Source organism: Somniosus microcephalus, chromosome 2 (assembly GCF_052327205.1).
Source record: "Somniosus microcephalus isolate GS21.2 chromosome 2, FLI_Smic_1.0, whole genome shotgun sequence".
NCBI lineage: Eukaryota > Metazoa > Chordata > Chondrichthyes > Squaliformes > Somniosidae > Somniosus > Somniosus microcephalus.
This window is the reverse complement of record NC_140988.1, coordinates 321822092-321845815: the sequence shown is the minus strand read 5'-3', so window position 1 is coordinate 321845815 and position 23724 is coordinate 321822092. Positions and strand designations below refer to the sequence as shown.

The following is a 23724-nucleotide window of genomic DNA, read 5'->3' as shown; positions in this document are numbered from 1 at the left end:
GGGCAGAAAGTATACCCCAAAGGAAAAATAAGGGTGCCTGTTGTATACAACGGCAAGGAAATACAAAAGTTGTATTTATACATTCTACAAGATGGTGGTCCACCGTTGTTGGGACGTGAATGGATCAGGAAAATACTTTTAGACTGGCACTCCATTCAGGCACTGACGGTGACCAGTAAGAAAAAAAACGAAGATGACGTCATACCTGAATGATTAAAAGACATCTTGGCCAACGCCAAAGAAGTGTTTCAAGAGAAACTAGGAACCTTGAAAGGCATCACCGCCTCAATAAAAGTGGAATATGCAACAATTCCCAAGTTTTTTAAGGCAAGACCGGTGCCATACGCAATTCGTCCAGCAGTCGAGGCAGAGCTGGAGAATTTGGAAAAGGCAGGCGTATTATCCAAAATAGATTGGAGCGAGTGGGCAACACCCATCGTTCCAGTCAAGAAGAAAGCATTGAATAATGATAAATCTGAAGAACAGAGAAAAATTCGCATCTGTGGAGACTTCAAGGTGACTGTAAACCCGATCCTTCACACGGTACAGTATCCTCTTCCGAGGATAGAAGATATTTTCGCCTCACTATCCGGAGGGAAATGTTTCACCAAAATTGACTTGGCACAGGCATATCTACAGATGGAGGTTGAAGAGGCCTCTAAAAAATCTCACGATAAATACACACAAAGGTCTGTAACAGTACAATTGACTGGTTTTCGGAGTAGCATCCGCTCCAGCTATCTGGCAAAGAGCTATGGAGCAAGTCCTCCAAGGGGTTCCGGGGACTCAATACTACCTAGACGACATCCTTGTAACAGGAGAAAACAACAACGAGCACCTTGCCAATTTGGAGCAGGTGCTCACTAGGCTGAGAGAACGGGGCCTCCAAGCAAATCGCCCCAGTGCGAATTTTTCCAAAATCAAATATCATATTGTGGCCACATAATTAATAAGGAAGGGTTGCATAAGTCACCTGAAAAAATTGAAGCGGTCATAAAAGCCCCAGCACCTGAAAATGTTTCACAATTAAGGTCGTTCCTGGGATTAATAAGTTTGGTAAAAATTTATGATAGTAATTTATCAACTCTTCTACACCCTCTTAATGAACTGCTACAAACAGGAGTAATTTGGAAATGGCGCAAAGACTGTAAACGTGCCTTCCATAAATGCAAAGACTTAATCACGTCCAAAGAAGTTTTGGCTCATTACAACCCATCACTGCCAATCAGACTGGCGTGCGATGCATCCCCTTACGGCGTAGGAGCAGTATTATCGCATAAATTCCCTGATGGCTCGGAACGGCCGATAGCTTTTGCGAACACGCTCATTGAACTCAGCTGAGCATAACTATGCCCAAATCGACAGGGAAGCACTCAGCCTGGTATGGGGAGTGGAGAAATTCAACCATTACCTACACGGCTACACGGACAAAAATTTATCTTTTTGACTGACCATCAACCCCTCATCTCCATATTCAACCCTAAAAAGGGTGTTCCCATTATGACAGCACAAAGGCTACAGAGGTGGTCCCTTTTTCTAGGGGCACACCAATACAACATAGAATACAAAGGATCAAAACAACATGGGAATGCTGACGGGTTATCGCGCCTACCGTTGCCAACGGTAGAAGAAGCACCTACCGTAGACCCAGTGGAGATGTTCCACTCTACCATAGTCGAATGTCTACCAGTAACAAATTCTGCCATTGAAAGGGAAAATAGAAATGACCCGACTCTCTCAGTGAAAGGATGGCCAGCACATGGCGAACCACTGTTGCCAGCATTCTCGCAAAGAAGAGAACAGCTGTCAGTGTGCCGAGGAACCTTGATGTGTGGATCCAGAGTGGTGATTCCACCCAAACTCCAGGATAAAGTTTTAAAGGAGCTTCACGAGGGGCATCTGGGTGGAGTGAAAATGAAGAACCTAGCCAGGGCGTTTGTATGGTGGCCAGGTATCGATGGAGACATCGAAGAAATGACCAAGAGCTGCCTAGGATGCCAGAAGGTCCAAAACGCTCCACCACAAGCCCCTCTACATCCATGGGAGTGGCCCTCATCTCCATGGCAAAGGGTACACATCGACTTTGCTGGTCCATTTATGGACTCAATGTTCTTAATTGTGGTTGATGCACACTCCAAGTGGCCGGAGATAATAAAGATGTCCTCCACCACCATGGAAAAAACCATCACAGTATTAAGGACCATATTTGCCAGGAATGGGCTGCCGGAACAGATCTGTTCTGATAATGGACTGCAATTTGTGTCTGAAGAATTCAGGAAGTTCTTAAAAAACAATGGGGTTAAGCACTACACGTCCGCCCCATACCATCCCGCCACCAATGGATTGGCTGAAAGGTTTGTCCAGACCTTCAAGAAGGCCATAAAGGCCATGGGTAATGAAGACATAAAACTTCAGCACAAGGTGGATAACTTCTTGTTTGCATACAGGAATGCAACACATATGGTTACAAACCAAACTCCCGCCATGATGTTCTTCAATAGAAGCCCAAGATGCCGGCTGGATTCGATCAAGCCCAACATCAGAAGGGACGTGGAGAACCGGCAATTTCAAGGCATGAATGAAAGGCCAACTAGAACCTTCCAGATAGGTCAACAAGTTTTGGCCCGGGACTACCGTACCGAGAAATGGCAGCCTGGAACTATCTGCACACGACTAGGACCGCTGATGTATACCGTGGACATCGGAGAAAGCATAATAAGGCGCCATGCTGACCAAATCATAGAGTCATCCGAAAAGGGACACCCTACACCACAACTCTATACGCCTAACGATGAAGTAGAGATACCCATATCTACCTCCGATCCGGTGATACTGGAACCCGATGAACCTGACACTGGCATTCAAGCTGAATCAGCCTTGCCAAAAGAACCTACTACACCACCGAGGCGTTATCCGGACCGAGTCAGGAAGCCTCCAGAGAGACTGACTTATAATTAATTAACTGCAGCAATGTGTAGATTATTTTTCTTGTAACACGTAATTAATAATTACTTAAAATATTATGTACTGGTTGGCTAAAAAGGGGAGGAATTGTAGTGTATGTGCCTTTAAGAGCCCCATGTGTACTGTAATGCCGGTAATGGCCACTCGGGCTATATAAGCCTGTATATTGTGTTGTATCAGTTAGTTCCCCTCCAGACTTTGTTCAGTAAACACCTATGAAACCAACTCCTGTCTTCAGTGTCTCTATCAACACACAGACACAACATCTTCCACCCCTCATTTCCTGAACGTAGAGGCTCAGAGATGCATTTCTACAAGTGCTGACAGCATTCCATGACCAGAGATTCTGCCTACTGACATCATGAATGAAGAATGAACACTCTGCTCATTCTTGACATTAGAGGAGGGCATGTTCGACACAAAAACCTACATTTTTGATCCTGTGCAACAGAACTCCAATCAGGGCTGCCTGATTTACACCATTAATGGGGCCAACACAGCAGTGGCGGCAGGTAGCGAGAGCGGCGGACCTGGCAAAGTACTTAAAGCGGCAGCGGGGCCAGGAGAGGCCTCAGAGCAGCGGCGGCAGGTAGCGAGAGCGGCGGACCTGGCAAAGTACTTAAAGCGGCAGCGGGGCCAGGAGAGGCCTCAGAGCAGCGGCGGCAGGTAGCGAGAGCGGCGGACCTGTGGGAGACTCGGCGGCGAGGTACTTAAAGCGGCAGCGGGGCCAGGAGAGTCATACCAAACTCCAGTCTGCGAGCTCAGAGCATAGCAGAGAGGTAAAAAGTATTCGGGGTGTGACGTCACCAGGGAGCAGGTAAGTGATTGGTTGGTGAGTATTTCTCTCTTTTCAATACAAGCTTGAATTCTGTGGTGTTAAATTTCTAGGGTCTCTGTGTTGTAGTGGGGACAGTTGGTAAATAAAGCGCCCTAGAGTATACCTGTAACTGGGGTATTGAATAAATGTTTTAATTAATTAAAGGAGTAAGTCATGGCAGGAGAGCTCAGCCCCGTGTTCTGCTCCTCTTGCTCCATGTGGGAAGTCAGGGACGCTGCCAGTGTCCCTGGCGACCATGTGTGCGGGAAATGCATCCAGCTGCAGCTACTTGTAGACCGCATTGCGGCGCTCGAGCTGCGGGTGGATGAGTTTTGGAGCATGCGCGATGCTGAGCGTGTCGTGGATAGCACGTTTAGCGAGTTGTTCACGCCGCAGGGTAGGGCTGCACAGGCAGAAAGAACTTGGGTGACCATCAGGCGGAGCAACAGAGGCAGGCAGGAAGTGCAGGGGCCCCCTGCGGACATCCCCCTTTCAAACAGGTATACCAAGTTGGGTACTGTTGAGGGGGATGACTCACCAGGGGAAGGCAGCAGCAGCCAGCTTCCTGGCACCAGGGACGCTTCTGCTGCTCAGAAAGGGAGGAAAAAGAGTGGGAGAGCAATAGTGGTAGAGGATTCTATCGTAAGGGGAACAGATAGGCGTTTCTGTGGCCGCAAACGTGACTCCAGGATGGTTTGTTGCCTCCCTGGGGCCAGGGTCATGGATGTCACTGAGCGGCTACAGGGCATTCTTAAGGGGGAGGGTGAGCAGGCAGAGGTCGTGGTCCACATTGGGACCAACGACATAGGTAGGAAGGGGGGGATGAGGTCCTGCATCAAGAATTTAGGGAGCGAGGTAGCAGATTAAAAAACAGGACCTCAAAGGTTGTAATCTCTGGATTACTCCCAGTGCCACGTGCTAGTGAGTATAGGAATAGAAGGATAGAACAGATGAATGCGTGGCTAAAGAGTTGGTGCAGGAGGGAGGGTTTTAGTTTCCTGGATCACTGGGCCTGCTTCTGGGAAAGGTGGGACTTGTACAAGTCGGACGGGTTGCACCTGAACCAGAGTGGGACAAATATCCTTGCGGGAAGGTTTGCTAGCACTGTTGGGGGGGGTTTAAACTAACTTGGCAGGGGGATGGGATACAGAGGGGAGCTGAAATAGGGGGTGATGTGCTGCCAATTATAGAGAAAAAAACAAGTCAGCTTGGTAGACAGGGCAAATATACAAGGGCAAGGCTGGATGGCATCTATTTTAATGCAAGGAGTCTTGCAAATAAGGTGGATGAACTGAAGGTGTTGATAAACACATGGGAGTATGATATTGTTGCTATCACGGAGACATGGTTGAGGGAGGGGCAAGACTGGCAGCTCAATATTCCGGGGTACAGAATCTTCAGGCGAGACAGAGGGGGAGGTATAAGAGGAGGGGGTGTCGCAATATTAATTAAGGAGTCAATTACTGCAGTAAGGAGGGATGACATATTAGCAGGTTCCTCTAATGAGGCCATATGGGTGGAGCTTAAAAACAAAAAGGGGGCAAGCACTTTGCTGGGAGTGTACTATAGGCCTCCAAACAGTCAGGGGGAGATAGAGGAACAGATATATAGGCAAATCTCAGAGAAATGTGCAAATAATAGGGTAATAATAATGGGGGATTTCAACTTCCCCAATATTAACTGGGATAGTCAGAGTGTGAAAGGCACAGAGGGTGTAGAATTCTTAAAGTGCATCCAGGAGAGCTTTTTGAGCCAGCATGTAGAAGCTCCTACAAGAGAGGGGGCGGTACTGGACCTAATTCTAGGGAATGTGGCCGGCCAAGTAGAAGAAGTGCTAGTAGGTGAGCACTTTGGTGACAGTGACCATAATATGGTGAGATTTAAGGTGGTCATGGAAAAGGACAGGGATGGGCCGGAAATAAAGGTTCTAAATTGGGGGAAGGCCGATTTTAATAGGATAAGGCAGGATCTGGCCAAAATGGACTGGGATCAGCTACTTGTAGGAAAATCCGCATCGGAGCAATGGGAGGCTTTCAGAAGGGAGATTGAGATCATACAATGGCAACATGTTCCCGTAAAGGTCAAGGGTGGTTCCAAAAACCACAGGGAACCTTGGATGTCAGGGGATATACGAGAATGGATTAGAAAAAAAGAGGGCTTTTGGCAGATACAAAAGGCTAAAGACGGAGGAAGCCCTAGAGGAGTACAAAAACTGCAGGGGGATACTTAAAAAAGAAATTAGGAGATCAAGGAGGGGGCCATGAAATAACACTGGCGAGCAAAATAATGGAAAATCCTAAGATGTTTTATAAGTATATTAAGGGTAAGAGGATAACTAGGGAAAAAATAGGGCCCATTAGGGACAAAAGTGGCAATCTGTGTGTGGAGCCGGAAGATGTAGGAGGGGTTCTAAATGAATTTTTTGCATCTGTTTTCACTATGGAGAGGGACGATGTAGACATAGAAATAGGGCGGGGGGACTGTGATATGCTCGAACATATTAACATCAAGAGGGAGGAGGTATTGGCGGTTTTAGCAGGCCTAAAAATGGATAAATCCCCAGGCCCGGACGAAATGTATCCCAGGCTGCTGTGTGAGGCAAAGGAAGAGATTGCAGGGGCTCTAACACATATATTCGGAACCTCTCTGGCCACAGGGGATGTGCCAGAGGACTGGAGAACCACTAATGTAGTACCATTATTCAAGAAGGGGAGTAGGGAAAAACCGGGGAACTACAGGCCAGTGAGCCTAACATCAGTGGTAGGAAAATTATTAGAAAAAATTCTGAGGGACAAAATTAGTCTCCACTTGGAGAGGCAAGGATTAATCAGGGATAGTCAACATGGCTTTGTCAAGGGAAGATCATGTCTGACTAATTTGATTGAATTTTGAGGGGGTGACTAGGTGTGTGGATGAGGGTAACGCAGTGGATGTGGTATACATGGATTTCAGTAAGGCCTTCGATAAAGTCCCGCACAGGAGACTGGTCAAGAAGGTAAGAGCCCATGGAATCCAGGGTGCCTTGGCACATTGGATACAAAACTGGCTTAGTGGCAGAAGGCAGGGGGTGATGGTCAAAGGTTGTTTTTGTGACTGGAAGCCTGTGGCCAGTGGGGTACCACAGGGATCGGTGCTGGGTCCCTTGCTGTTTGTGGTCTACATTAATGACTTGGATATGAATGTAAAAGGTATGATCAGTAAGTTCGCGGATGATACAAAAATTGGTAGGGTGGTAAATAGCGAGGAGGGTAGTCTCAGTCTGCAGGACGATATAGATGGGTTGGTCAGATGGGCGGAACAGTGGCAAATGGAATTTAACCCGGAAAAGTGCGAGGTGATGCACTTTGGGGGGACTAACAAGGCAAGGGAATACACAATGAATGGTAAGACCCTAGGCAAGACGGATGGTCAGAGGGATCTGGGTGTGCAAGTACACAGATCCCTGAAGGCGGCGGAACAGGTGGATAAGGTGGTAAAAAAGGCATATGGGATACTTGCCTTCATTAGCCGAGGCATAGAATATAAGAGCAAGGAGGTTATGATGGAGCTGTATAAAACACTGGTTAGGCCACAGCTGGAATACTGTGTGCAGTTCTGGTCGCCACACTACAGGAAGGATGTGATCGCGTTAGAGAGGGTGCAGAGGAGGTTCACCAGGATGTTACCAGGGTTGGAGCGCTTCAGCTATGAAGAGAGACTGGGCAGATTGGATTTGTTTTCCTTGGAGCAGAGGAGGCTGAGGGGGGACGTGATTGAGGTGTACAAAATTATGAGGGGCATAGATAGGATGGATACTAAGGAGCTTTTTCCCTTTGTAGAAGGGTCAATAACTAGGGGGCATAGATTCAAGGTAAAGGGCGGGAGGTTTAGAGGGGATTTGAGAAAGAACTTTTTCACCCAGAGGGTGGTTGGAGTCTGGAACTCACTGCCTGAAAGGGTTGTGGAGGCTGGAACCCTCACAACATTCAAGAAGCATTTGGATGAGCACTTGAAATGCCACAGCATACAAGGCTACGGACCAAATGCTGGAATATGGGATTAGATTAGACAGGTCTTGATGGCCGGCGCGGACACGATGGGCCTCTATCCGTGCTGTATAACTCTATGACTCTATGACTCTAACACGATCAGAAAATCCAGGTTAAAATATCAGCTGCCATCACAGCTTTAAACAAGCATCTCTAAAGCTTGGAAACAGACCAACAAAAGTGAATGAGAAGCTCTCTCAATGACACTTAGGATTAGGTTAATACAGTAAAATGTTCTTACTCTGTAGCCTATTTTAACATTAAGGATTTTGAATACCGAATACTTCAAGATGAACACGAGAACATAGTTTGAAAATAAATCGTTTGAGGCAGTAAAACTGGACTCCTATGATATTATGAAGCATAGCAGGCAGAGACAGAACAGTCAGTTTGAATAACAGACTGTCGAATGGAAAAAAAGAACGATTTAAAAAAAAATCTATACTCACCAACAAATTATTTTCAATTTCATCATAGACTCTGTCAAGTGCTTCATCACGGTTGCTTGTGGAAACGCTGGCAGCTTTAAATTTTTTATCCCACTCTGCAAACTCTGCTTCACTAATATCCTTGTATGATAGACACAAAGTCCTGAGTGTCTCATCTGCAAATTCCTGTGAAACAGAGATATGTCTTCACTTTAAGTCAGTATTGCTTTATTTTAAGCTCCAATGCTCCTTTCTTCAAATGGAAGAGAAGTGCAGGAAAATTCATGAACTTACACAACTAATGTATTGCTATGAGCCGAAAGGAGTCAGGTTGTCCCTTGCCAAGGACCAATAACTCTGGTACTGAGACCAATTGGCAGCTTTAGCCCAGTATTAGCTCACCCTACCCAAACAACAGAGGCACATACAAGGAAGCTTGCTCAAGACAGCAGGTCACACGTTTCAATTTCCTTCGCTCCTGAAGGCAGTGGCGCATGCCGAGATACAGTTCTTGTGTGTCAACGCCATTCGTGTGCGAACAATTCAATAGAGGGATGGGAAGAACGGGAAAAGTTATCACCGGCAAGCCAGAGGCATTCCCCACCCCAGTGGAGGGCTGGCCAGACCCCACCTCATGCTGTTCAGATATGACTTAAGTTCTGTCCAAGCTCAGGTGGGAATGCCTACTGGAAGTGTCTGAAAGGAGATACTGAATCCTCTATGGACCCATACAAAAGCAAAATACTGCAGATGCTGGAAATCTGAAATAAAAACAGAAAATGCTGGAAATATTCAGCAGGTCAGGCAGCATCTGTGGAGAGGGAGAGAGTTAACGTTTCAGGTCGATGACCCTTCGTCAGAACTGTATGGACCCATCTTCTTATAGGCAAGAGCTTCAATGGCTGTTTATTATCCCTTAGGTGAGGGAATCACCATACCAATCCACTTTGTCACAGCAACTCAAGCATGTGACAACAGATGGATTTTAAACCACTGAATTCACAAACCAAAAGCAATGCTGCAAAATAAGTTGTATCCAAATCCTTTCCATGCAAAAATAATCAAAAATCCTGAGCCACAACAAAAAAAAAAATTACCTTTTCTAATATCAGGCAGCCTTGGAACTTCAACCTATTAACAATTGATCAGGAAAAATCAGGGCTGTATTCATCCATGATCAAATCAATCTTTCATTCGTGGAATAGAATAGAAATACGTGCAAGAAAAAGAAAATATTTGTAAAAAACTTAAGTCTCTCCCTCACCTTTAAAGCTTCTTCAGTAGACTCCCTATTTGGGTTGTTGGGATGCAACCTTTCATATATCACTGTATCAGCGCCTTTACAGTAGAGTTTGATATTGCCCTCTGGATTTCTCACTGCAAACACACAAAATTAACAACAGTTTGTAACTCCCTTTTAAGCAAATCAAAAACTTCACAACAAAAGCATTTATGTCATAATGCTGCTATTCAATTGATTAAAAGCAATTGGCCGACTTTTCAATATGAACAGGTATACCTGTTGTTATCTGAAACTAAGGTTTTCAATCTAAAACAGAGGAAACTACAAGGGTATGAGGGACAAGCTGGCCATGGTAGATTGGGAGACTACACCTAAAGGTATGAAGGTGGACATACAATGGCTAACATTCAAGGAAATAATGCAGAATTTGCAACAAACATATATTCCTCTAGGGCATAAAAACCCAAATGGAAAAAAGTGATCCAACCATGGCTAACAAAAGAAATTAAAGGTAATATTAAGTCAAAGGAGGAAGCTTATAAAGTTGCCAGGAAAAACAGTCAGCCTGAGGATTGGGATCTTTTTAGAAATCAGCAAAGGGGGACCAAGAAATTGATAAAGGGAAAATGGAATATGAGCACAAACTAGCAAAAATTATAAAAATGGATTGTAAAAGCTTCTATTAGGTATGTGAAAAGGAAAAGACTGGTGAAGATAAATGTAGGTCTTTTACAGTCAGAGATGGGAGAATTTATAATGGGGAATGAGGAAATGGCAGAGAAATTAAATAAATACTTTGTTTCTGACTTCACGGAGGAAGACACAAAAAACCTCCCAGAAATACGAGAAAACCAAGGGTGTGGTGAGAATGAGGGATTTAGTAGTATAAAAACCAATACCAGCAAAAACAGTACTAGCAAAATTATTGGGACTAAAAGTCGATAAGTCCCAAGGATCGGATGACCTACATCCTGGGGTTTTGAAAGAGGTGGCCATTGGGATAGTGGACGCATTGGTTGTCATCTTCCAAAATTCTATAGATTCTGGAACGGTTCCTGCAGATCGGAGGATAGCAAATGTAACTCCGCTATTTAAGAAAGGAGGGAGAGAGAAAACAGGGAACTACAGACCTGTTAGCCTCACATCAGTAGTTGGGAAAATGCTGGAATCTATTATAAAGGATGCAATAACTGGGCACTTAGAAACCAATGGTAAGATTGGGCAGAATCAACATGGATTTATGAAAGGGAAATCCTGTTTAACAAAGCTATTGGAGTTCTTTGAGGATTTAACTAATGGAGTAGACAAAGAGAAACCGGTAGATGTGGTGTATCTGGATTTTCAGAAAACCTTCGATAAGGTCCCACACAAAAGAGATTGGTGAACAAAATTAGGGCACATGGAATGGGGGGTAATAATGGCATGAATTGAGAATTGGTTAACAGACAGAAAACAAAGAGTAGGGATAAACGGGTCTTTTTCAGGATGGCAGGCTGTGACTAGTGGGGTACTGCCAGGATCAGTGCTTGGGCCCCAGCTATTCACAATCTAGATCAATGAGGGGACTAAATGTAACATTGCTAAATTTGCTGATGATACAAAGCTAGGTGGCAGTGTCAGTTGCGAAGAGGATGTGAAGAGGCTTCAAGGGGATCTCAACAGGCTCAGTGAGTGGGCGAGAACATGGCAGATGGAATATAATGTGGATAAATGTGAAGTTATCCACTTTGGTAGGAAAAACAGAAAGGCAGAGTATTTCCTAAATGGTGAAAGATTGGGGAATGCAGATGCTCAAAGGGACCTGGGTGTCCTTGTACATGAGTCATTGAAAGTGAATGTGCAGGTGCAGCAAGCCATTAGGAAGGCAAATGGTATGTTGGCCTTCATTACAAGAGGATTTGAGTACAGGAGTAAAGAAGTCTCACTTCAATTATATAGGGCCTTAGTGAGACCACAACTGGAGTACTGTGTACAATTTTGGTCTCCTTACCAAAGGAAGGATATACTTGCCATAGAGGGAGTACAACGAAGGTTCACGAGATTGATTCCTGGGATGACGGGACTGTCGTATGAGAAGAGATTGAGTAAACTAGGCCTGTATTCTCTTGAATTCAGAAGAATGAGAGGGATCTCATTGAAGCATACAAAATTATTACAGGGCTTGATAGGGTGGAGGCTGGGAGAATGTTTCCCTTGGCTGGGGAGTCTAGAACCAGGGGCCACAGCCTTAGGATAAAGGGTAGGCCATTCAGGACTGAGATGAGAAGAAATTTCTTCACAGAGGGTGGTGAATCTTTGGAATTTTCTACCCCAGAGGGCTATGGAGGCTCAGTCATTGGGTATATTCAAATCAGAAGTCGATAGATTTCTGACTAGTAAAGGCATCAAGGGATAGGACGATAGGGCCGGTGAATGGAGTTGAGACAGAAGATCAGCCACGATCTCATTAAATGGCGGAGCAGGCTCGAAGGGCCGAATGGCCTACTCCTATTTCTTATGTTCTTATATCCCTATATCCCTGTGGCTTGTTTATGCTACCTATTGAAGCAGGCATTAGATATCCGATTTTTGCTTCTCTCTCCATCTACAATATTTAAAAAGTCTTACATATAGAACTCACTTATTCCAAACATCACACTTGCTTCCTGTAACACTTTCCCCATCATACTTTGTTGATAACACTCCTCGCTATAAAAATGCACATCCTCCAAATCACAATGAGCAACAACAGTAGATCTGCTGGTAGAATATTAAAATTCTGGCATATAGTAGGCACTTCCTGCAAGTATCACATTTACTTCCAGTTACACTTCAGACGTCACATTTTAGCATATCCTGACTTACTGGGACTAGTACTACTGAAGATCTGCTCGTATAAGTTAAACAAAGTCAAGAATAGAGTGCATCACTATTTAAATCTGTCTGTAGCACAAAGAAAATCACCATTTTCTGATTGGTGCAAGGTTGCACTAAATGCAACAAAAACAGTATTCTTCACAAATAGATTTACAATTTTGTTACACAGCGCAGAGAGAAAATGTTTCCCATTAAGTTGGTCATGCTAATTTGCTGAAAAATGGCAAGATAAGAAAAGTTACCTGGCAACCCACAGAACCACATCACAATCACAAACAATTGTTTTTAAAAGTCCTTTCATGGTTCTTTCCTCAGCCAGCCAATGTCTCTGCAACTAATTGCTCAAGCTCCTTCTGATGCATTTTTGTCAGTGTGTATTTTACCAGCCCCGGTTATCCACCAGTCTAACTTGGTCCCATCTGCTGCTGCTTTTCCTGTCACAACCAGACTCAGCCCCACAGGTGCTTCAGCCCTAACCTTCCGAGTTCTCAGCCTAAATGCTCTATCCCTCCCCAGCAACCACTCCTCAGTCTAGATTCCTACGCTCCAATCCATGCAGGCCCATCTCTGGTATTCTGGTGTCAATCTTAGTCAGCATCTGTGAACAATGCCATGGGAGATCAATCAAACATTTTAAAACATTTTTTTTAAAATGCGCAACAGAATCAGCGCTCATGAGGGATAGTCATATCTACAGTATGAAAGGTGGTTTTATTAAGTCCATTTTTATGTTACCATAACTCAGCCTCTGTAGCTAGTTCCTCTTACGTTTATAAAGAGAGAAAAGAAAGGAAAAATAAAATAACTTGTATTTACACAACACCTTGCTGGTGTTGGCCTTCGTAGCAAGAGGGTTCGAGTACAGGAACAAGGATGTCTTGCTATAGTTGTACAGGGCCTTGGTGAGACCACACCTTGAGTATTGTGTGCAGTTTTGGTCGCCTTACCGGAGGAAGGACATTCTTGTCATGGAAGGAGTGCAGCGAAGATTCACCAGGCTGATACCTGGGATGGCAGGAATGATGTATGAGGAGAGATTGTGTCAATTGGGCTTATACTCACTGGAGTTTAGAAGATTGAGAGGGGATCTCATCGAAACCTATAAAATTCTGTCAGGCCTGGACAGACTAGATGCAGGAAGGATGTTTCTGATGGCCGGGGGAGTCCAGAACCAGGGGTCATAGTCTAAGGATAAGGGGTAAGCCATTTAGGACTGAAATGAGGAGGAATTTCTTCATCCAGAGAGTGGTGAACCTGTGGAATTCTCTGCCACAGAGGGCGGTGGAGGCCAGTTCATTAAATATATTCAAGAAAGAGTTGTATATATTTCTTAAGGCTAAAGGGATCAAGGGATATGGGGAGAAGGCAGGGACAGGGTACTGAAATTGGATGATCAGCCATGATCTCATTGAATGGCGGAGCAGGCTCGAAGGGCCGAATGGCCTACTCCTGCTCCTAGCTTCTATGTTTCTATGTAACCTCAGGATGTACCAAAGTAGTTCACTGCCAATTAAGCACTCTTTGAAGCGCAGCACTTTTAATGTAGAAAAACATCCCAAACATTTCACCGAGAATAGGTGTGGATCCTTTGTAAAGAGAGTTAGGAGGTGATAGCAAAAAGCTGGGTTGGAGACATTTGTTTAGAGAAGGCTTTTAAAAGGCTGGGAGGGTGGTAAAGGGTGGATGGGTTTGGGCAGGAACTTCCAGAGAGAGTAGGACGGATGTGGCTGAAGCCTCCACCACTGAAGTTGGAGTGGAGTTGGGATACACAGGTCGTCAGATTCAGGACTGGAGGAGATTCATGACTAGAAAACAATGCAGGCTGTAGTAGACTGAGGTCATGGAGGGATTTGTAGCTGTTACAAGAGTTTTGAATTCAATCTATTGGGGGATGGGAAGCTAGTTTAGATCAGTGAAGACAGGGTAACGGATAAAAAAAGCTTGGTGTGGGACAGGACGCTGGTAGTGGAGTTTTGGACAATTTTAGTTTATGGCTGGTAAAAAAAAGTGTGTTGAAGAAGTCAAGTTTAGAGGTGACACAGGCATGGATAAGAATTTCACCAGTAGTGGTGTAAGATAGAGGCAGAGGTGGCGAATGTTGCCAAGATGGAAGTCATGTTTTGGTGATACTGTAGATAGGATATGAAGTTTGAAGCAGAGTTCTTTGCTGAACACAAATTTTCAAATAAAGTACACCGATGAAAGGACTACATAGCTTGAAAGTCACAAATGTTTTTAAACTTACAAATGATGGACATTCGTTTCCTGTCGCTGTTGAAGTCTAACATGGCGAGCACTTGGTACGTTCTTTTTACATCAAGTTCACTTATCGTAATGGCATTTTGCGTACGTGAAAGAAAGGCAAACCCAAAATTCCTGGCTGCATTAACGAGGGCGCCTTCATCTGGAGAGGCTGCTTGATATACAATTTGTCCTGTTCACAGATGCAAAAGGAAATGGTGATCCAACTGCAGTATAAAGTGTGCAACACCCAAGTTTAAAATCAATTCCCCTCCCAGTTCAAAGATGAAGATCAATGTGAGCCAAGGCTCGTCAAAGTTGTCATCACTGCTCCAACAGCTGACAGGAGACACAATTAAAAGCAAGGTAGATCACAGTGCTAATTTTCCTACCCCCCATGACGGAGAACTCAGCTTCCATGAGGCACTTCTATCTATCAACCCAAAGAATTGAACGTCTTTGAATATTTTAAGAATGTATTGAGGAAGCATAAAGAAAATACACTGTGTACAGAGCAAAAAAAATATTCCTTCTAAAAATTATTATTTTTTTTTTTAAAAAGGAAAATCTATTTTGTAACCAGTCCACTTCTTATGCTTTATTATATCTGAAAGCCATCAATAAGTGATACACTGGTTTTTGTAAGATTAGGCACCACCTCTGGCACTTCTCACTAAGTCACTCCAGAATGACCTGAAATTTGCTTGTGCACATATATAAAAAGTGTACATATGAAGTTTCACCTGGTATTAATGGCTGGTTAACGTGGCACATGTATCAGATGCTTTGGAGGCCCAGGGTGGAGCAGGAAGCATTTTTCTCATGAGGGGAATGTGTAGGACAGGTTATGGATTTATACAACATCACAGAACATAAGATATCTTTGGAACCCCATTTTGTTTAATTTATCAGTTTTCATAAGGCTTTCAACCTAGTGCTGCACACCCACCCGATGGAAAAGCTGGAAACTAGGGGCTTACAAGGCCAAGTCTTGAATTATATCTGTCATCCAGCTCCAAGATTTGGGTAAAGGTAGATGAGGGACTCCAAGAAGCTAACGAAATGTATGTCTTTTCAAAGATGATATTTTGCTGTTGGCAGGCTCACTGTGGGAATCTAGTATGCTCTACTCCCCATCATTTTAGTATCAACATTTAGTAAATTCCAGATTGCTGGAAAATGCTTACGGGGCTAAATTCAGTTGATTTGCGCCCACGTGAAGCCTCCCTGCGGCGTGCCGGCTGCACTCTCGATCCCTGGTGGCCCAGCTGGGCGTCGGGACGTGCTGCGCCAGGCCCCTCCTGTTTAATTAGTGGAGGAAGGCCTGCAGAACCACGGCACATCACGCCGCAATATTGCCTCGCAGCGCCCCAAGAGGGACATGGGGCACTTCCAGTCGCACCCCTCCTCCCTCTCGGGGCGTTACCTGGGAAAAATCGACCGCGGGGGTGCTAACCTTTTCGGGGCGCTACTCAATTTTTACCCCTTAAAGTCTTAAAAAAAAGACAGGCATTTTTGGGGGCGATAACCATATCAGGAAATACATTTGGTACCATCAGAGTTCACACCCCATTGAGAAATTTCTAAAAATCGGCCCCCCCCACCCCCCCCAACATAAGACAACTGACGCAATTTTACAGCTGAAGTCATTCCAAGCAGACGGGTCACTGCACTCCTATTGTACCTACTTCTTTTCAGATGTCAGAGGTGAAGCTATTGGATTTCAGTTTTCACAGATAGCTAACTGAATTGCTGAATGTAATCCCAAAATACTAATACAAATCCTGAAATTCAAGTTAAAAAAAAAAAGGAATTGAACTTATTCAGTTGCCTTAAAGGAATGGCCTCAGTTACATGCTTTTATTCAAGGCAGTTTTTCCAGTTGCATAAATTGTTCGCTTCTTTGAAATTGTTCACCAGCTTTTGAAAGTTTTGTAATTGGCAAGTATGCATCCATTGAATGATACATTAAACTGAGGTCCCACTTGCCTGTTCTGGTGCTTGAAGTGAATGTTTGAGATCCTGTGGCATGACCCAATGAGCAAAGAACTCATTCCCCATGTTCTGGCCAACATTTCTCCCTCAACCAACACCATCTTAAACACCTCATCTGGTCATGGCTGTTTGTCAGATCTTCCTTTGTGCAAAATAGCTGCTGCATTTGCTTACACAACAGTCACTGCATTTCAAAGTAATTTATTTTGCGTGAAGCACTTTGAAACATTAGAAAGAAAAAAAGAGACTCTATAGGGGTCATTGTGTGATCTGACCCCTCCCTGCAGGATGTCACACTCAAAAAGGTACCAAGGGTCAGAGCATTGGGCCTACAAGGTTCTAACTCCATCTCCGACCTACCCTGTCTGCATACTAGTTGTTCCTGCTGGCAGTATGGGATCGTGGCTTCCCCAATGGCAGTGTGGATCATGGAATCCCTGTGATATTTCTTTCTTTCTGTAGCATAAACGTGGCACTAAATCAGTGAAACAGGTGGACAGCTGCAATTTATTAAACCGAGCAAATAGGATCCAGCGATGAAAAGATCAGTCACAGCAATGAAAAGACACCATCAGCGCTTGTTCCCTGCTCAGTATCCTGTGTATTTTCCAAGTGTCTGTACCAAAACTATACAACCCTGTTCAACATGTGGCACATCCCTGTCCTCTACTTACCATTATTATCTTCCACCATCACAGTGTGACAGAGTGCAAGAAGTTTAAAGAATTCCGCTGCTGTTGGTTCTTTTCCTGAACGGATAAGGTGAGGCAAGTAATGGTCATAAAATGTGAGCTTCCCGTCAGCATAACTGTTCCAGCTGAAGTCCACAAGCTGCAGAACAAAAAGATGTTTGATCTGTGAATTTTACAGATTTTTAAATCATCAATAATAAGCTGAAGACAATGGTTTTTACCACCGCAATGCTTAACGGAAGGAAATTTCAGCTCAGACAAGCTGTCTGACAACAGTGTGCAGGGGTTGAGAGTGGTGTTGGAGAAGTAGAACTAGGTGTCATCAGCATACATGTGGAGCCTGATGCCATGACTTCGATTAACGTTGCTACGGGATCGTGTGTAAACGAGCAAGAGGAGGGGACAAGGATTAGATCCTTGGGAGATTCCAGAGGTAACAGTGCAAGGGCAGATGTTCTGGTTATGAGTGGAACCAAGCCAGAGCTGGCCAATGGAGGAGAGGCACTGGAGGGGTATGGTGTGGTCAACTGTGTCAAAGGCTGCAGAGGGTTGAGAAGGATAACAAGGAGGGATATAGTGCACCATGAACACAGAGGCTTCAATTAAGGCTATGGCAGTGGTGGATAGGATAGAAGAGAATCAAACATGGAGTTGCAGAAAAGATGGACATGAATTGGAAGGCAACAACACATTCAAGGACTTGAGGGGGAAAGGGAAATTGGAGATGGGGCAAAAGTTTGCAAGAACAGAGGGGTCAAGGATGTTTTTTTCTTTAGAGGAGTGATAACGCTGGTTTTGAAAGAGAGGGGAACAGTATGTGAAGAGAGGGAACCATTTACAATGCCAGCTAGCATGGGGGCCAGGAAGGGAAGTGGGTGGTCAGCAGTTTAGTGAAAATGGGGTCAAGTCACAGGAGTTTCATGGCCAAGTGAGGACATGAGTGGAGATAGGAGAGAAACTAAATAGAGATGTGTGTTCAGAGCCAAGGCGGGAGTAACCTTGGTGGGCAAGGTGAAAGGGAGGAGGATCAGCAGAAGCAACTGAATGGATGGTGGAAATTAGTGACAATTAAGTCCAAGAGCTCCTCGCATATTGTTGAAGTGGGGATGGAGAAGGCAGGCGAGAGGGTGTAAAGATATGATTAGTAATGGAGAATTGAAGATGGATATCTTTGCTAAATCTGTTGGTGATTCCAGGATCATTCTGGAAAGTAGAGGGGAGCAAGACCCAATAGTATTTGATGTGGTCCAGCCAGATTTAGCGATGAATGACTTAACCAGCTCTGTGCCAGATACACTCCAGTCTGTGCCTCTCGGACTTGAGGGATTGAAGATCAGGGCCATTCTCGGGGAAATGACCAGGATGAGAGCATTTATGGGTTTTACTGGGTATAGGGGCAAATGTACTGATGAGGGAGTGGTGGAACAGATTGACAGCTGAACTCATATCGCAGCAAACAAACAAACAGAGACCCAAAGATGAGACAACTGGGAATTTGAAAGTGCAGTTTTAAGTAACTTGGGGAAAGAGTTTATTCCATGGGCGGACACAAAAGAGTCAGAGATGACCTTGTCTGTAATCAAGATGATAGGAGTAGAGAACCCACATGAGATGGCAAGGTCCAGGGGATGGTTGTGAATATGGGTAGGAGAGTTTATATGGAGAGAGAGATTAACGGAGGACAGGGGGGCAGTAAAATCAGAGGGGAGAGTGCAAGGTGAGTTGAGATGGAGATTGAAATCACCAAGAATGAAGAGTTGGTCAGTGCAGAGGTTGAGGGAGGAGGGAGGCCACATTGATGAAAAACATGGAAATGTTTGATGCAGACACTGGGTGCCTGAAACTGGAAAGTCTTCCATTGCCCTAACACTGATGAGCAGAAAAATTCAAGTGAAAAATCTGCTTTTCAAAGGAAACATAACTCTTTCTTCCCCATCCCGCCACCCGCCTCTCCCCCCCAAAATAGTCTTCTCCTCTCGTTATAACCATGGAGAGGCAAAGGGACTTTTACAAATCAAGGGATGGAGAGTCATCACTCTTCTCCACCACCAGAAGGAGGAAACCTACATCCAACAAAGAAAGCTCCAATGGAAAACGTGACTGATTTTAGAGATAAGCGAAGTATGTGTAAAATCTGAACCAGATCAGTGTAAAGCATTGAAATAATTTTTTACAAATTCACATTCAGAAAACTAAAAAACCAAGTCATCTGATTATTGGATTCAATACTAAAACTTCTACCAGTTTCTTCTTAACCAAAACGTTGACTTCCGGACCACCAATGCTTAAAATTAAAATTCTCATCCTAGTGTTCAAATACCTCCATGGCCTCACCCCTTCCTATCTCCAATGTCCTCCAGCCCAACAACCCTCTGAGAACTCTGCATTCCTGCAACTCAGGCCTCTGTGCAACCCCATTTTCATCACCCCACCATTGGCAGCAGTGCCAAAGCTCTAGAATTCTCTCTCCCCCCAAAACCTCTTCACCCCGCTGCACCTCTCTCCTTCTGGAGAAGAGTCAGGGTTATGCTCCCAGAGAGCATGACAACCAACTGCTGGTACACACCTCCTGTATTTAAATCAGTTTACACAAAATTCAATATTTATACAAAGGAAGCATGTTTGGATAAGGTTAGCATGTTTAGCAACAACATTTAAAAAATCCACTTTCCCTTGATAAACCAAATCTGACGGGAGGTGCCAAAGATTGGCCACCCATAACTCATCGCTCCAATTTTGCATCCCCCTTCTCACGAGGCACCATAATCTCCATTTGACACATCTTAGACTGGGAGTGGAACAGAGGAAGACTTAGCACTTTATCCATCCACTCTTTGGCAAGAGAGCCAAGGCCAATGCCTGGTGCCAACACGTTCCTCCCCGCTCCCTTATGCACACTTTTCACAGTAGCCTGCTTATTTATACATCCATCACTGCTGATTGTGCTATATCTATATCGTACCTTTAACATAGAAATAGGCACTTCAGAGAGGGTGGTGTGGGGGGAGTGGGTGTGTGGGCAGTCATCTACTTTTTCTATGATTTGGAGACAAAGAAATTCAGTGAATATTTTTTATATCCTAGTCTTACAGAGCAGCCCCTTGTATCAATGCATCACTCCACGTGCAGTCAAGAAATGGCTGAACGCACTGGGTACAGCAAAGGCTCCGCTTCAAATATTTGCAGCATGATTTCAGTAGCTTCTCGCTCAAGTAACTGACTTCCTAAAATTAAGCAACCTCTTACCTCTACTTTGTCAGTCTTGTCTCCCACAGCGTTGCACAATTCACCTGTAGAAGAAGCAAAAAATTGTAATTAGTACCTGGTCACCTAGAACCATCAGTGGCGGTCTGCACACTGCTTTACTAGTTGAACCTATTCTTCATCCACGAAGGTCACATGCTACTGCCCTACAGAACCCGTTGCAGCTGATTGTGCTTTTTACAGCAGGAGTACGCAGATGGGTCAGAGAGTACCAGCCATTTATATTCTGAGCAATCAGTGACTCCAGCCTCTCTTCACCTAGTGGCTTCAGGAACACCCGATCTGGAGATAGCATAGGCAATGGTATCCATACATAAATATTCAATAGACAAAATAATTAGTGCCAGATGTCAGAAAATGTAACTCCCATCTTCAAAAAGAGAGGTAGAACTAACCAAGGAGCTATAGGCCAGTGGCAGGAAAGACACTAAAATCTTTGTGAAAAAGATCAGACAACAAAATATCTATAGAGACGGAGGATATAATAAAAAATCATCAGCATGGACTTCTAACAGGACTTCTAACAGGATGGCCATGTTTAACCAACCTTATTGAACTCTCTGCAGAAGTAACTGATAAAGTAGAAAAAGGCAATGCAGTGGATGTGGTACAGACTTTCAGAAGGCCTTCGATAAGGTGGCACATCGAATACACATGACAACGGTCAGGCTGTGTGGAGTCAGGGGCCAGGTAGCAGAACGGATTGAAAGATGGCTACAAAACAGGAAACAAAGGGTAGGAGTGAAAATGAAGCTTCTCAGGCTGACAAAGTGGGTAGTGGTATCCTGCAGAAGACTACGCTGTTGTTCACCATATATGCAAACAATTTGGACTCAAATTGGAGGTATGGTGTTGAAGTTTGCAAATGATAAACTTGGGGTATAGCTAATAATGGGACAACTGCACCAAAATACAAGATGACATAAACATGTTTGCAGACTAGGCGAATAAATGGCAAATGAAATTCAATGTAGCCAAGTGTGAGGTGGTTCATTTTGGTAGGCGGAATACAGAGGCCACTTATTCCTTAGAAGAATGGGCCAGAAGATGAGAGAGCTCGGTGAATACAGATACATAGATCGCTAAAAGTAGCAACACAAGTTGATAAGACCTTAAGAGTACAAATTAAGTACTGAGGTTCATTTTGAGAGGAATAGAATACAAAAGCAGGGAGTTAATGTTAAATTTATATAGAACCTTGGTTAGACCACACTTGGGAGTACTGTGTCACCATACTACATAAAGGGATATTGAAGCACTGCAGAAAAGATTTACAAAAATGTTAGCAGAATTGAAAGGATGCACCTATCAGGAAAGATTGAGCAGGCTGGGACTCTTTTCTCTGGAAAAGATAAGACTTAGAGGAGATCTGTTACACTCCTCTGTTACATGTCTAAATGAGGAGGAGGTGCGATAGGGTGGATGTGGAGAAACTGTTTCCACTTGTGGGCGAGGCCAGAGTAAGTGGGTATAGATAGAAGATAGACACGAACAGATCAAAATCAATCATTTAGGAGAAATGTAATTACACAGAGTGTGGAGAGAATGTGGAACTTGCTGCTACATGGACTGCTTGAAGCAGTGATTCATTTAAAGGGAAGCTTGGCATACATGAGGAAGGCACAATAGAGGGATGGGGACTAGGGTGGGAAGAGGTGATTATAGAGTGGGAGGAGGCTTGTGTGGAGTATAAACAAATGGTATAGATCAGTTGCGATGAATGGCCTATTTCTGTGCTGTAGATTCTATGTATATAATTCTATGTATGCAAGATAAGTCGTTCAACTTTGCGATTCATCCCTCCATCTCCTCACCCATCAGCGAGCCATTTCTGCAGCTCGGCTATAGCGAGGAGACACAGCTCCAGTGCCCCAAATCCATCAAACTTGCTATCTAGGTTTCCTTTTGCTCGCAGGTAACGGCCTCTGATGCAAGTCGGAGTTGAGGGACTGGGCTGGTCTGGGCTAGGGACAGTTTGAGCGCGTCAGCGGGGGTCATTTTCCCCTTCACCACATGGGTGGTAAGCCACTAGTGCAAATCACCTGTGTACCGCCCAAGCAGTGAAGGTGAAAGTGAAAATGAGCGCAGCCACCTGGTCAGCGTGGTTGTAGACTGGAGTTACTGCCGGGGCAGAGAGCTGCCCAATTACTGCATGGGTCCGGTTTATTGGATCATCTTTTTAAAAAAGTTAAACGAAGATACACCAGTAATGTTGGAAATCTTTTATAAAAAAAAAAAAAAAAATTCTTATACTTTTGCTATATCTGCGTACAACCCCATTGTTGAGTGATCCTCAACACAGTTTCTACTTTTAATATACTCCTGGTTATACAAGTACCCTAGAACTAGGCTGATTGCATTATACATCATGTTGTGGCGGAGCCACCAAAGGACTCAGATCGTTTGTATATAATTCCTTTAACAATATGTTAGCTACAGCCTGAGTCTGTATCTTTATTTATGCTGTTTAACTGTACAGAGCGTGGTTACTTTAACACCGTGGCTAAAACGTGATGACGTCACGCCGTACATCACGTGATCCCCCACTGGCGGGAAAATGTGATGACGTTATGACGTCAGCCACGGGACCGCCGGAGCAGTCCTCGTGGAGCCTCCGAAGAGAGCAGACCTACATTCGATGTTATCCTGCAGTTTCTTGTTAAAACCTGTTTGTTTCATTAAAGTTCGTTTTGTTTGATCGCCGGAGTAGAACTCAGTCTTTTAGTTAGGAACCCACGTTCCTACAATGTAATCTAATGCAATTGGTAGAACATGGATTGACAGTTTACATGTGGTCCTTGAGGTTCCATGGTGTGCACCTATTCAGCCAACAAAGACAAATATTTGGGTACTTTAGTCTGCAAGGGTCTTACGATGCACTGTTCAGATTTCACTTAGAGTACGGTGTTCAGTTTAGGAACATGGTGGATAATCAACTCTAGAGGTACGAGAGACACTTCATTTTTATCAGTGTTAAACCCAGATCGTGGCGAACTCCTGCTGCCACGCTGCAATAAAAATTATTAGCCCGAGAGATATGTAGCATAGAAACATAGAAGATAGGAGCAGGAGTAGGCCATTTGGCCCCTCGAGCCTGCTCCGCCATTTAATGAGATCATGGCTGATCATCCAAATTCAGTACCCTGTCCCTGCTTTCTCCCCATATCCCTTTAGCCGTAAGAAATATATCCAACTC

General features: G+C 44.3%; 1 protein-coding gene across 2 annotated transcripts in view; it reads right to left on the bottom strand.

Moving 5' to 3' along the window:
* The window catches only part of atp8b1 (ATPase phospholipid transporting 8B1), a 225627-nt gene that overhangs the window by 23455 nt on the left and 178448 nt on the right, over positions 1-23724 (bottom strand). For both annotated transcript variants that reach the window (XM_085974400.1, XM_085974407.1), the window contains exons 14-18: positions 20511-20554; positions 17247-17403; positions 14582-14770; positions 9502-9614; positions 8259-8423 (exon numbers count right to left, since the gene is read on the bottom strand). In XM_085974400.1, the coding sequence (XP_085830526.1) occupies positions 8259-8423; positions 9502-9614; positions 14582-14770; positions 17247-17403; positions 20511-20554 (668 nt within the window). The remainder of the gene's footprint in view (positions 1-8258; positions 8424-9501; positions 9615-14581; positions 14771-17246; positions 17404-20510; positions 20555-23724) is intronic.